Raw genomic sequence first — 14,154 nt, 5'->3', positions numbered from 1 at the left:
GGGGCCATCCTGCAGGGACAGCTGGAAACAGGGAGCATTCAGCTGCCACAAACAGCCAAGCCAGGGCTGCAGGGCAGCTGCTCCAGCCTGGACTGCACTGCTGTGTGCTGTGCTCTGGGGCTGGGGCTCCCCACACAGGGGACTGGACTGGAGTGCCAGAGGAGACAGAGAAGCTTCAGCTTCAGCCTCACTGAGGTGGGTGCATTGGCTGGGAAGAGTGGGGAGGCTCAAGGGGATTCACAGAGCTCATCCAGCTGCAAGGAAAAGGAAAAGGGAGTGGGAACTCAGCAGTGAGGAGAGCTGAGGGCTGGAGAGTGGCTCTGAATGATACTAAAATGCCACTAGACCTCTGAGACATTGCTGCTCCTCAGCCAGTGACAGCATGAGTCCCTAAACCTGGGGCTCGGCCTTCCTTGTGGTCAGAGGCATCAAGATAGGCAACAGAGTGATGGAGACAGCAATGGGCTGGGAATTCACTGGGGGGAAAAAAAGGGAGCAGTTGAGAAGTAAAAGGCAGGTGGGGGAGAGAACTGTTCAGAGAAGGGCTGAGCTACAGCTTGAGCAAGCTGAAAAATGTCATTTGGAGTCCTCCCAGATTGATTTCATTTCAGAAGGTATTGAACAAGTTTAATTTTTGGGAGGTGTCATGTTTTCCCTTGGAGATGTACACTCTGCAAACTTGAGCTGTGTTGCCAAAATGCTCAAGCAAGTCTGTGCTGCAGGTGACACCATTTCTTCTTTGGCTGATTCCGGCCCCATGCTGAGCTCCAGCAGAGCCCTGGCAGAGCCCAGAGCAGCCTCAGCATCCGCAGAGCCCGGCTGCAAGGAGAGAAAGCAGAAACTGCCCGTCAGCTGATGGCTCCTGTCCCCTTGTCCCAGCTGCCCGTGGTGCCCTGGCCATGCTGGCTGTGCCCAGAGCTGTGCCCAGAGCTGCCCATCAGTGCTGCCTTGGGGAGCAGGACAGGAGGGCAGGACATGTGCCCAGCCTGCAGCCAGCCATGGCACATCCACCTGTTCAGCAGCTGCCCAGAGCAGGATGCTCCTGTGCTCGCTGCCATCTCCCAAAAGCTCTGATCCCACCCTGCCAAGCAGACGGGGACCCACCTCATGCCATCCATGGCTGGAAAAAAAGCTGGTCCCAAACGATGTCCTCAGCCTACTCCAAGGGCACGGCCCATCCACGCCGCAGCTGCTCCCAAGAACTTCCCGATCCAGACTGGACCAACCAGAATGCTTCCTCTAGAAAAACAAACAACAAATTGTTGAAAATAGATTACAGACAAAAAGGGAAAAAAAGAACAAAGGGAAAAATCATATCTCTGTGAGGGGATTGAGGAAGGCCCAAGCCCTGCAAGCCAGGGAAAAACCCAGCCATGTGTGAGCAAAGCCCAGGTTTTCTCCCTTCCCCCTGCACTGTCCCCCACAATAACCGTGATCCCAAAGCAAACAAGGGCAGTGGAGCTGCCCAAGCCCTTCCTTGCCTGCACAGCAAAGCAGCCCCTGCACAGGTTCTGGAGTCCCACCTCTGCTCCCACCACAGGGGTTTGTTTGTGTTGGGCTGGCTGCCCCAGCCCCAGCCCGGGGCACAGTGGGTGCTGGGGGCTGTTGGCAGGGCCAGGAGCCCACTCCCATTTCATACCCACCCCAGCCCATGCCCCCAGCCCTGCCAAAAGCAGCTGGGCAGCTGACTGAAGAATTAGTTGCATCCATCCCAGCAATGAGTGGGGTGGGAACTTTTGGGTTGAGGCCAGGCTGTGCAATGCCCAAATCTGGGAGCATCCCCCTGCATGTGGACTCATCTGTAAATTTGCTGTGCAGCCAGGCTTTGAAGAAGGTGCCAGAATTGAAGTCCATCATCTTAAGCTTACCAGTGGCCAGGTCCAGGAAGAGGCTGTCATCCTTGATGTGATCCTTGCTGTCCCCAGCAGCAGCAGCCCCACCTGGTACAGCTTCTCTGGGGGCTCCTTCTACTTCCCTGGGCTCCGACCAGGCTGTCAGGGTTCTGTCCAGGGCCCCAGCTGTCAGGGAACCAGTACAAGCAAAACCAGCTTGGATGGTGGCCACCAGTGCTGGGCAGAGCAGCTCAGCTCCAGCACAAGGGCTGTGTGCTCCCATCTGATGAGCCCTGGGCAGTGACACAGGCAGGACAAAAAAGTCTGGGGTTCCTTTGCTTCTCATTGCCAAGGCATGTGTGCAGATGTAACTTACCAGGGCCCTGCAGCACAGTGTGCCTGTGGCTCTCTCCCTTCTTCTATGGCAGATGAATATCCTGCATCCAAGGATGACAGAACACCTCTTCTAATGAGGGTCTGTCCCAGTCCAGCATGGATAAACACCGCCTGATCAGATCTTGGCATTCTGGCCAGAGAAACCAGAAACCGCTGGTCAGTTGGAGAAGGCTCCTGTTGGCTTTGCCCAACCATTCCCTGCCCAGGCCATGCTGGATGTGCTCAGAGCTGGGCCTAAACTTTCCCATCAGTTCCCTGTTTTGAAGGTGAGCAGGACAGCAGGACATGTGCCACCTTCTCAGCAGCTGCCAGAGGGGGATGCTCCTGAGCCTGCTGCTGTCTCCCAGCACTGGTATTGCACCCATGCCCAGAGATGAGGATCCACCTGAAGAGAGCCGTTGTGGCAGCGAGAGCTGATGGTCCCAGCTGATGTTCTGGTCCCTCCTGAAAGGGTGCTCCCCGCAGACCATCTGGTGCAGCACGATACCCAGGGACCAGATGGTAGCTGGCTTGCCATAGTACCAGCCAAAATGGGTCCATTCCGGGGGGCTGTATGATGGTGTTCCTATGGAATACAGATGGAGTTCATCAGGGGGATGCTGCTGCTCCCAGAGGCTGGCCCCAGCATCCCTGGGCGTGCAGGGGCTGCCCCAGTGGTACGCAGGTTGACCCACTGCCCCTCTTTCCAACACATGGGGTTGGAAAAGAAGCCATCGGTGTTGGAAGAGGGCAGCAGAAGCCCTGGCAAGGCCCAACCATGACAGAAACACACTTAGTGCTGAGGGAAAACCATGCCTTCATCCTCCCTGCCTGCATTGCCCCAAAAAACAAACCCAGAACAAACCAGGTGAGTGGAGGAGCCTAAGCCCTTGTCACCTGCACACCAAACTGGCTGGGGCACAGGTTCCAGGCCCCCCCATCTCTGCTACCCTCACCTACGGGTGTTTTTGTTGGGCTGGCTGCCCCAGCCCCAATCCTGGGCAGAGTGGTGGGCAAAGGCTGCCAGCAGGACTGGAAGCTGGCTCCCCACCCAGCCCTGCTCAAACCCAACTCAGCTGAAATCTCAGGGCCATGAAGGGCAGCAAAAGGGAGAATCCCCGCTGCCACACCCAGCTTGGGCCCTGAGATGCTGGGCCATGAGATACCAGAACCAGGAGCACACCCCTGTGTAGGCTCACCTGCAAAGCGAATGTAGGCTGTCTCTTGCAGGTAGGTGCCACAGCCGAAATCAATCAGTTTGGCTTGCCCGGTGGCCAGGTCAACGAGGATGTTCGCTGGCTTGATATCCCTGTGCAGGACCCCGCAGCTGGTGCAGTGCCGCACGGCCTCCAGCACCTGCCGGAACAGCTGCCGCGCCACCCCCTCGGACAGGAATCCCCGTGCCCGAATGAAATGGTGCAGGTCCTGACAGTGCTCCGGGCGCTCCAGCACCATCAAGATGTCGTTGGGGAGCTCAACCCACTCCAGCAGTTGGACCACGCCGGAGAAGCCACTGGACACCTTGTCCAGCAGCACAATCTCCAGGGGAGCGCTGGTGCCGTCGGGCTGCGGGAGGAGCACGATGCCGTCAGTGGGGCTGATGCCGTGCTGGGAGTCAGGAAGCCCTCAGCCAGCCCGGGATGCTCTGCGCCCTGCGCTGGCCCCATGCCCGCTCTCCCTCGAGGCGTCCTGGCGGCCCCTACCCTGCCGGGCCTCAGCTCATCCCTGCCCAGCACAGCACCTCGCTCACTCACCAGATCACCCCAGTGATGGACGCAGTACCGTGGCACCCTTTTGATGGCCACCTGCAAGGCAAGTGCAGAACAGGGCTCAGCTCGCTGTCCACCCTGCCCAGTGCCATCCTCCTCCCGCCTCCTCCCCCCTGCTCCTCCTCCTCCACCCCCTCCTCCTGCGCCCGCCGCCGGCCCCGCCGCTCACCGGGGCGCCGTCCGAGAGCCCCGTTGCTGCGAAGACGCTGCCGAATCCGCCCCGGCCCAGCAGCGAGCCCAGCCGGTACCGCTCCTTCAGGCGCTGCTGTGCCTTCCCTGCGGGCGGGACGCGGCTGTCAGCGCTCGGCCCGGGGCCAGCAACGGCCCCCGAGCGCACCTCACCCGCCCCGGCCCGGCCATCCCCCGGCGTTCGCTCTCTGGAACAAGACAGCAGCGGCTCGGTGCCGGGGGCTGCGCTGCCGAGCGGCGGAGCTCGGGCCGGGCAAGCCGCAGCGGAGGCGGCGGGAGCGGCGGGGCCGCGTGTGTCCTCCGCGGGCCCCGGGAGGAGCCGGGGCCGGGGCCGGGGTCGGGGCCGGGCTCGGGCTCGGGCTCGGGCCAGGCGGAGCCAAAAGCCGGCGATGCCACCCCAGCCCCAGGCACTGATCCCCGCCCAGCAGCGCCACCGCCAGCACGGCCAGAGCCGGGCTGGGACCAGACCTCGGTGGGACGGCCGGGGGCGGGCCGGGGGCATGGCCCGGCCGGGCACGGGGAGAGGGAGGTGGGGAGAGGAGGGGAGACCGGGAAAGGGAGAGCGGGAGAGGTACGGGACAGCGGGAGAGGGAGAGGAGAAGGGAATCTGAAGTTTCTTGTCTCGCTGTCGCTGCTGCTGCCGCTGCCGCTGCTGCTGCCGCTGCTGCCGCTGCCGCTGCTGCTGCTGCAACTGAAGCTCCGGGGCTGTTTGTCCCCATGTCCGTTTGTCCGTTGCCCGCTCGCGCCCGCCCCCAGCCCCACGTTCCCCGAGGGCAGCCCCTGAGCCTCTGCAAACACGGGAACTTTGCCGAGTTCAGCCAAGAGCCAGAGTCTGGACTCCTGCACAGTGCCTCAGGAATCCCCTCGGTCCCTGCTGTGCATTGTCCCTGCTGAGGGTCAAACACTCTCAGAGCGCAATCCCTGAATGCAGAATTTGTACCTGACCCAAGCACTGCACTTACCTCTCCAACATTGCTTTCCAAGAAAAACAGGTGAAGCCAAACTGTGTGTAGGTCATGGTATCTTAAAATGTCTAAAACTTGCCAACTCATGGATCTTAGAGGTGAGATCTGGTTGGAATTAATGGGATGGACAACTAGTGCAAGATGGAAAAGGGGAGCATAAAAATAAATCGAGAAAAACGTCTTGAATTGTTTCAATTTTCATTTAATTTCTTAAAAGCACTTTCAGTTTTTCCAGAAACTTCTCCTCAGTCCTGTATGCTTTTTCCAAGAACCTTTCCTGAAGAATGAGGTGCAGCTTCTATCACAAGGTGTGCCACCAACTGCAGCTTCTCTTGGCTTTCCACACTGTGTGTGCAGCACACTTGCAGCAAAGCAGGACAAATATTTGAAGAATTTGGCAGCTTGTTCTTTTTATTTCCTTGTGGGCTGGGCAGTTGTGCCATTGGTAAGGTTTTCATTGTTACTGTTCTACCCTAAGAAAACATGACAGGCTACCAAGAACTCCTGGGGAATGCAAGCCTGACTGAATGCAGAGAAACAATCTGGAGAGCCTGCAGCCAGAAGTGGAGAGCTGTGTGATCATCATTCCAACACCCCCAAGGACATCTTGAAAGTGATCTAGAAGATGAAAATGGGCTGACAGAGGGAGTTTGTTTCTGTGCTCTGTTCAGATTCTTCTACATCTGAAATCAATTCTAAAATCTCCATCTAAATCAAGAGTACAATCAATTCATGAAAAGCACCAGAAAAAACTGTACCTCTCAGGAGATGACTGAAAGAATCTGTAAAGGAAAAATGCAGGAGAAATGCATTTCTCAGCACTGCAGTATTTGCCTGCCTGAAACCCTCCTCCATTTCCGCCCCATCCCTGGATCTGTTGGTGTCAGTTCTGTATTTGCTGGTGCCTCCAGCCCTGAATCCCCTCATCTACAGCCTGAGGAACCAGGAGCTCAAGGCTGCAGTGTGGAGACTGATGACTGGACATCTTAGGAAGCATTAAACTGCTGGACAATTTCATCAAATCACTTGTAATAAAATTAATTTTTGATAGTTCTGTTGGTTTGGTTCTTTGATTTCCCTGTCTTTTTTTTTTTTTTTTTTTTTTTAATATTCTCCCTAAAGCTAGATGATTGTTTCTGCCATTTCTGACTTTGTTTCTCTCCACATTCACCGTGGCCGCAGACTGTGACAATGAGGAGCTGTGCACTCAGTGGCTTTAGATGAATTAAGAATTTCCCAGCAGAGTTTTCTTCAGGGATGCCCTTTTGTTGCCTTCTCTGGAGCTGCAGCAGCAATGTCTGTGTGCAGAGCTGGGGCAGATCAGTGCTGGCACAGCAGCTGTGCCCAGCAGCAGCAGCAGCACTTGGTGTTGCCAGTGCTGCTGCCGTGGCCCTGCCCCGCTGCCCTGGTGGCCCTGGTGTTGCTGCAGGGCCTGAGTGCTCTCGGGGCCGGGCACAGTCCTGGGGGTGGCAGTGCCGGGGCTGCAGCAGGGACAGGCCATGGGCACTGCTGGGGCAGCGCTGATGCCTCAGGCCAGGCCCTGGGGGCTGCAGGCTCCTTGCCCAGGCTCTCTCAAGAACACGGCCAGGCCAATGCTCAGCACAGAAAAGCCCCAGGGTGAGCAGCCCCAGGCTGGCCGTGGGCAGGATGGGGGCAAACAGCATGGCTGGGGCTCTGCAAGGGCCCTGGGGGAGACGGGAAGGAGCAGCAGAGCAGGTGCTGAACCCTCAAGTCCTTTTCTGCCTGGCTGCTCTCCAGCCACTCTGTCACCAGCCTGTAGTGCTGCAGGGGATGTTGTGGCCAAAGTGCAGGACCCGGCACTTGGTCTTGTTTAACCTCACCTTGTTGGATTTGGGCCCTGGATCCAGCCTGCCCAGGGCCCTGTGCAGAGCCCTCCTCTCCTCCAGCACATCCACACTCACACCCAGGTTGGTGTTATCTGCAAATTTGCTGATGCTGGACTCAATCCCCTCAGCCAGACCAACAATGCAGATACTGAAATCCACGCTGGCTGGCTCTGATGCCTCGGCCATCCTGTGGGTGCCCTGTGATGGCACTCACGGTGATCTGCTCCATAACCTTGCCAGGCACCCAAATCTGGCTGACAGGCCTGGAGCTCCCCAGATCCTCCTTCCAGCTCTTCTTGGGGATGGGCTCACATTGGCACCTCCACTCCTCTGGGACCTCCCTGCTGATCCAGGACTGATGGTAAATGATGGAGAGCTACTTGGGGAGATCATCCACCAGCTCTCTCATCCCCCTACGATGGAACCCATCTGCTCCCAGAGACACCTGTGAGCACCTGCGTGGCTCAGCAGCTCCCCAGCTGCTTCCTCCTGGATTCCAGGGGCTGTTCTGCTCCCTGTGCCCATCTACCAGCTCAGGAGAACACTTGTCCTGAGGATGGCCTGTCTGATTGTTGAAAACTGAGGCAAAGAAGGGGTGAAGTACCTCACCCTTTTCCTCATCTTTTTTAACCATATCCCCCACAATAAGAAATACAGATTGTCCTTAGCCCTCTTTTTTCCATTAATGTACTTATAAAAACATTTTTATTATCCTTCACAGAAGTATCCAAGTTAAGTCGTAACTGAGCTTTCACCTCTCTAATTTTCTATCTGCAGAACCTAACAACATCCTTAAAAATTTCTTGATTTACCTGCCTCTATGTCCAAAGGTGATGCACCCTCTTTTTAACCCCTAAATTCATGCAAAAGCTCCATGCCCAGCCAAGCCAGTCATTTCTTCCTCTGGGTCATCTTTCTGCAAAAAGGAACAGCCTACTCTTGCTCCATCAAGGTTTCTTTACTGAAGTGTGTCCATCCTTCCTGGAACCCTTTGTTTTTAAGGGCTGTTTCCCTTAAAAGAATCAGTACATGATTTAGTACTCCCCAAATCTGCATCCTCAATAGGCCAAAGTCTGCCCTTAAAAGTCCAGTGTAGAAGATTTATTGATGCCCCTCCTCCTTTCATGGAATATTTTAAAACTCAATATTTTCAAGGTTCACTGTGCCCTAAACAGCCTCTGACCAGCACTTCTCCCACCAGCCCTTCTCTGTTCATGAACAGCAGGAGACAGAGCTTTCCTTGGGAGTGGGAATTGCAGGAAACATCCCCAAAGTGCAGCTTGGAAGGTTCAGGCTGGAGCTGAGGAGAAAGCAAAGTCCCTGCCAGGGTGGAATTGTGGTGCTCGAGGTGTGGCAGCGTGAGGCTGGGCCATGGCCGGCTCTGTGTGCCAGGAGCCGGCAGCGCTGGGTGCAGGGAGCCCAGGGAGGGCACAGAAACGCTGGCTGAGAAATGCTGGGGCACAGCGAGAGGGGCGAGTGCAGCCGGCCAGGGCACAGGAGCAGCATGCACAGGGGGCACAGCCTGCAGGACAGATGGCCGAGGGCTGGGCAGGGCTGGCAGGGCCACAGGCACCCAGGCCTTTGTGCCCTGGGCTCGGGCAGCGCCTCTGGAGGCCCCACAGCAGGAACTTTCCTGGCAGGGGCTGCACTTTGGCTCTCCCTCGGCCTCCCTGGCCAGGCTGGCAGGGGCTGCAGGTTGATGGCATTTGTCCTTGCTGCCCCTCACATCCCCCTGCCCCACAGAGAGCCCCGAGCCACCCGTGAGGGACAGGCCCTGCTGGCCCAGGCTGGGCTCAGGGCTTGGCCTTTCTGCTTCCCCCAGCCAGCCCAGGCCTTGCTCAGCATTGCAGTTCCCTGCCCAGAGCCTTGGGCTCCCTGCACTCCTGGCCTCAAGGATCTGCTCTCAGCAGTCCCTGGGGAGCCTTTGGCACTCCCTGCCCTCACTGGGGCCCAGCCATTCTCCAAGGCACTTGGAGTTTTGCTGCTGACTCCTTGAGCAGCTTCTTCATCCTTCTCTCAGTGCCTGAGGCTCCTGGACTCAGCCCCAAATCCACCGTGGGGCTGATTAAAATACAGAAAGCCCTCAGGAGCTCTTTCTCTTCCTTCAATTTTCCTCCAAGCCTCCAGGGCTTGTGAAGCTGCTTGGAGTCAGTCTGGAGTTCTGTTAAGGAGGGAGATTTCAAAGTGCACCGACGGCATGATGTTTGGTTTTAATCACGTGTGTGGGTTTTTATTTTTCAGTTCAGAAAAGAGGTGAAAGAACGATTCCTCAGATGATCTTGATGCTGAATGTCTCCCCAGGAGATCTGGGCATGGAGAGGAACAAGCCCCTTGCAGGCTGACCCATTTTGGACAACCTGCTCCTCACCCCAGCCTCACCATGTCTGACATGGCCCACCTGGGACTGACATCCCAAAACATAAAAAAGTATGCATTTTTAAAATAAATAAGATTGATTAATTTATAAAATTATAATTATAGTTTTTAAATTTATATTAGTATTACTGTATATTTCTATTACCTTTGATATTTATGTGAAAAATTGAATACATTTTTAGCAATCAAAAAATTATTTGTCATTGGTTTTAAATAAAACAATTCCTTTCATTAAATCATTGACCACTACTGGCCATTTATTTCTCCTTCTTAATGCTAATTAGTGCTATTTTTAGATCTTTTGACATATTTTTTTATTATTTTCATGCACAGGGTAAAAGGGGCCACTTTGGGGTCCCTGGAGACATTTCTGGGGCACATTTGGGGCAGTTTAGGGTCTGGGCAGTGTGATAAACAAGTCCACTGAATTTAAGGATCAAATAATTATCTTTATTATTTTTGCAATCAAGAATAAGCAAGGACAGCGCTGGGTGGCCCGGAGTCTCCGCTCCACTTTGGCTCACAAAATTCCTATCCCCTGAGTCCACCTTTTATTGCCTTCTTCTCCGGGTTTAGGGATGACGTGATCTGTCTTCTGCGCTTGCTCATTCAGTTGCTATGGGGTCTTTTTCTGCCTTCTGGTGGTCGTGGGATGAAGGCTTAGTCCCCCTTAGTCTTCCTCTTTGTGAACACTGAGTGAACTTATGCCTTATAAGGCATATCTATGCAGAACACTATACACTTTTCTGCAAGCTAAGCAATTCTTACTAGTACTATACACTTTCTGCAAGCTAAGCAATTCTAGCGAGTTTAAGGATTGTTATTACAGCTGCTTCTCATTACTTTCCTTTCACAAGGCATAACTTTACAATGGAATTCCCAAAGCACTATAGTAAACCAGCAACCATATGTATCTGCACAAGAAGTTTTTTTGGCTATTTAACTATTGTTTTATAACATATAGTTATTTAGCTATTGATTTAATTAATGAACAAATGTATTACTACTTATTACAAATGCCCCATTTATTTTTTTACCAGTTTTGTTCATTAAATCTATCTAGTTCTTTCCTAGCAAGCATTAAATGAGCTGCCGCATCAGTTAAGCTATGTGCACTAATTATAGGTGCTAACTTCCTTAGTATCTTCATCATATTCCAATTCATAATGAATAGAACTGCTGACAAAATAAAACCAAGCAGTCAATATCAACAGAACAAAAATGGGATGGCATATACTGTTTAGGACCCCTGTGGCATTAGGAAACAAACCGAAAAGGGTGTCCCATTGGATGTCACTCTGGAAATGCCAGTGGCTCAGCTGAGAGCTCTGGGAATGACTGACACTGCACTGAGAGGGGCCACAGTCCTGCAAGGGTCTTTCATCAGGAGCAAACAGCAGCCTGGAGGGTGGGCAATGCTGGATCTGTACCACTGTGTGCTCATCCTTCACCTGAATGTGGAGCTGCCTCCAAAGTTGCCATGGATCACTTTTTCTTTTTCTCTTGTTGGTTATATTTTGGAGCAGCTGTTCTATGTGGCTTTTGATGGTGATCCTGTGGCAAGCAGCCATTTGCCTGCTGTGCTATCCTCACAACTAATACTAACTCCTTATTTCCCTTGGTTTTATTTGGCGTTTTTTATCTATTTGTTTGATTGGTTTGCTGCATGGGTTTGTTTGTTTGATTGATTGGGTTTTTGTCTGATTTGGTTTGAGTTTTTTTGGTTTTTCATAAATGACTGGTGAAGTTGGCAAAGCCAAACTCAAGACAATGTAAACCAGGATCAGCTTTCCAGAAATTGCTTTTGGCTGGGTTTAGCTGCATCCCCCAGGCTCAGGATCACTAGTATATTTTCAGGCTTTGCTCTGCATATCAGCCTGCCCAGACTCCGCTTGGTCTTTCACGAATGGAGAAGACAATGGACATTGTGCCAAGCTTCCTTCCAAACAGAAAAACCTGGGGCAGCATGACAGAAAAGACAAAAAATAAATCACCAGTTAGAACAGAACCAGTGTCCCAACATCTTCCTCTCCACTGTTATTAGTTTTGTACATTTAGAGGCAAGCCTGGGTCTAAAGCTTGCATCTCTCAGTTCCTGATGCTATTTGCTACCCTTCAGCCTTGACTGGCCCTGATGTGACTGACTGCTGGGCAAGTGGGGCTGGGGATGCTCAGCCTGGAGAGAGGAGACGCTGGGAGGCCTCACTGTGGCTCTGCAGGACTGGAAGGGTCCCGCAGGAAAGAAGGGGACAGAGTGTTCAACAGGGCCTGTGGTGACAGGACAAGGGGGGATTGGCTTTCAACTGCAGGGGGTTGATTGAAGCTGCATCTAAGGAAGCTGCTCTTTTCCACTGGGGGTGGTGGGGCACTGGCCCAGGCTGTGCACAGAGGCTGTGCATGCCCCATCCTTGGCAACAGGGCTCTGAGCAGCACGCTCTGGGGGAAGACTGCTCAGCTGGGAACAAGATGTTGTTCTTCAGGCTCCCTTCCAAGCCCAACCATTCAGGGACTCCATCATTCCATGGTCTCCAGTGTCCACTTCAGATGGAGCCTGGGAACTGTGATGTCACAGCCCACGCTCCAGCTGGAACATCCAGTGCCCAGCAAAGGGCACAACACAACCGTTGTTCGTTGTGTTCACATGCTCTTCACCCTGCTCCTGCCCACTCTGCTTTTCACCTGCCCCCTGATAACCCATTCAGTCCTGAAAGGTCCTTAGTGCCTGGATTTTGTCATCCAGCCCTGCAGGATGCTCCTCTTTGTTCTGAGGAAGGTATGGTGCCATTCCATGGAGGTGGACACCCCCCACCTGCCCGGGTTGGCTGGAGCTCTGTGGGGATGGAGTGGGACAGGGAGCCCACTCTGAGGTTTTGCTACCTCTGCAGGCTGTCCCAGACAGAGAGGAGGACATGGAGGTGGATACCAAGATTGATACGGAGGAGGAGATGGAAATAGACGGAGAAGACGCTGGAGAGGAAGAGATGGATGTGGATGTGGATGAGGAAGAAGAGATGGATGTGGATATAGAAGAGTCCATTGAGGACATGGATATTGATTAAAAAGGTGAGGAAGAGGCCCTGATCTTGGCATGAAGACCAATGCCAGCAGCAGGACAGGCAGAGTGGGTCTCCTGCTGCCAGGCTGGGGCTGGGCTGGGTGCTCCCTGCTCAGGGACATTGTACCCAGGGCACTGGATTCTGGTGGCCATCCACAGCCTGTCCTGTGCCTGCTTTGGTCCACACAAGCTCCGTCCCAGACCCAGCCAGGCTCAGTTCTGGTAGCAGAGTCCTGCTGCTGGGCCAGCATGTGCCAGCCTGGGGGCACATGCAAGAGCCCTCTGTGCCTGACTGGAGTGACCGTGGCATTTGCTTTTCTTCCAGGTGCGATGGACAGCACAGACAGAGACACCAACCTTTGTATATATGTTCTACAGTTTGTTGTTGTTCTTTAGAATGTAGATTTTAGGGCTATTTTTGACTTCTGTAAATACGTTTCACATATTTTTGTTAGGTAGGTTTTTATGTATATATGTTCTATCGATTGTTGTTGTTACAAATGTTCTTACAATGTAAATATGTTCAGTATTTTTGCTGCTGTTCTTCTGTAATAAACAAATTTTATTTTTCACACCCCAGTTCTCCTTGCATTTGCTTCAGGCACAGGCAGCATTTTGCAAAGTGGTTGTTTCCACTTGCTCCAGGTTCCCAGGGCTGGAGGTCCCTGGCACAGTGTCGTGGTTTGGCCCGGAAATGTGTTTTTGGAAAGGTCTAAGTCGGGCCAATCAGGGGCCAAATTCAAAATTGGCAACGCCTCTGAGAACACACGGGGGTTAAAAGCAGGAGATTCCTAGAGAACTTCCTCTTTGGGAATCCGGCGTTGGTGAGTAGAGTCTGGCCTCTCCCCTGCCCAGCTGCGTCTGGGTGGGGGAGGGGGAGGCCATGACAGGGAGGAGGCCAGGAGCCCCAAAAGGTGCAGAGGTGGAGGAGAACATGCAGGGGTGGAAGAGACTTGGGATGTCTGGGCAGCCCCCCCCCGGAGAGAGGGACAGAAATTGTGCTGGCAACTCAGCCGGCCAGAAGCGGGGGATGCGGCGAGAGAGGTGCCCAGCTGCTGTGGGAGTCCTTGGGCAGGTAGAAGAAAATTTTAACCCCTTTGTAGACTAATAGAAACCTTACAAATACTGAATCCTCCTGAATCAGGATGAGGTGAGAGAGAGATGAGAGATGGGCAAGCGTGAGGAAAGCTGGAAGAGAGAAGAATCCTGAGTGAAAGAGATGGAGTGGCCTTGGGCTAGACTCTTTCTTGTATAACCATGGACAGACTCGTGTTTTTTCCCTGTGACCCAGAGACTGTATTTAGGGGGAGGCAACACCCGGGAGTCAAGAGTGAAGCAGCGACGTGAACAGAGACGGCTGAAGGAGGTGTAGGATGCCCTCTGTCTCCACGGAGAGGAAGATCTCTGTTCATGAGGCCCCTCGGCCCCAGGGGGTGAAATTTGGGGGGGACTGGTGTCCCAAAGTTGAGAAACTGCTGCTTCTGGAAGTGGGTGGAGCATCTTTAAACGGGGAGCCCTAAAAGCAGTCCTGGCCCGTGTCCAGTGGTGAAAGCACTGGACATGGGGGGAGAAGTCACGAGGGCCGATGTTCTTTAGGTGGGGCCATGGATGACACGGAAACACAGGAGGTTTCAATTGTGCTTCCGGGGGAGGCCCATGAAGCAAGGGGGGACTCCTCTCTCCCTGATAGATTTGAGGGTTAATAATTTGAGGGGTGGTGAATCTGTGGAGAAAAGGGAGGGGGAG

The 14,154-nt window shown here is 53.7% G+C and overlaps 1 protein-coding gene and 1 long non-coding RNA gene across 2 annotated transcripts; one reads left to right on the top strand and one right to left on the bottom strand.

Moving 5' to 3' along the window:
• Positions 1-390: 390 nt before the first annotated feature.
• LOC135305586 (serine/threonine-protein kinase pim-1-like) lies at positions 391-7,163 on the bottom strand. Its single transcript, XM_064429322.1, has 5 exons — positions 7,053-7,163; positions 3,962-4,012; positions 3,407-3,773; positions 1,869-2,018; positions 391-476 (listed from the first exon to the last, which is right to left on the bottom strand). The coding sequence occupies exons 1-5, from the start codon at positions 7,161-7,163 to the stop codon at positions 391-393; spliced, it is 765 nt and encodes a 254-aa protein (XP_064285392.1).
• A 4,676-nt stretch (positions 7,164-11,839) lies between these two features.
• LOC135305819 (uncharacterized) lies at positions 11,840-12,987 on the top strand. The gene is made up of 3 exons (XR_010366797.1): positions 11,840-12,126; positions 12,239-12,416; positions 12,734-12,987. It is a non-coding gene; the product is annotated as an uncharacterized LOC135305819 (long non-coding RNA).
• Positions 12,988-14,154: the final 1,167 nt, after the last annotated feature.

This window comes from Passer domesticus, chromosome 8 (genome assembly GCF_036417665.1).
Source record: "Passer domesticus isolate bPasDom1 chromosome 8, bPasDom1.hap1, whole genome shotgun sequence".
Classification (NCBI taxonomy): Eukaryota; Metazoa; Chordata; class Aves; order Passeriformes; family Passeridae; genus Passer; species Passer domesticus.
Note: the sequence above shows the minus strand (reverse complement) of the source record. Positions and strands in the feature narration are given on the sequence as shown.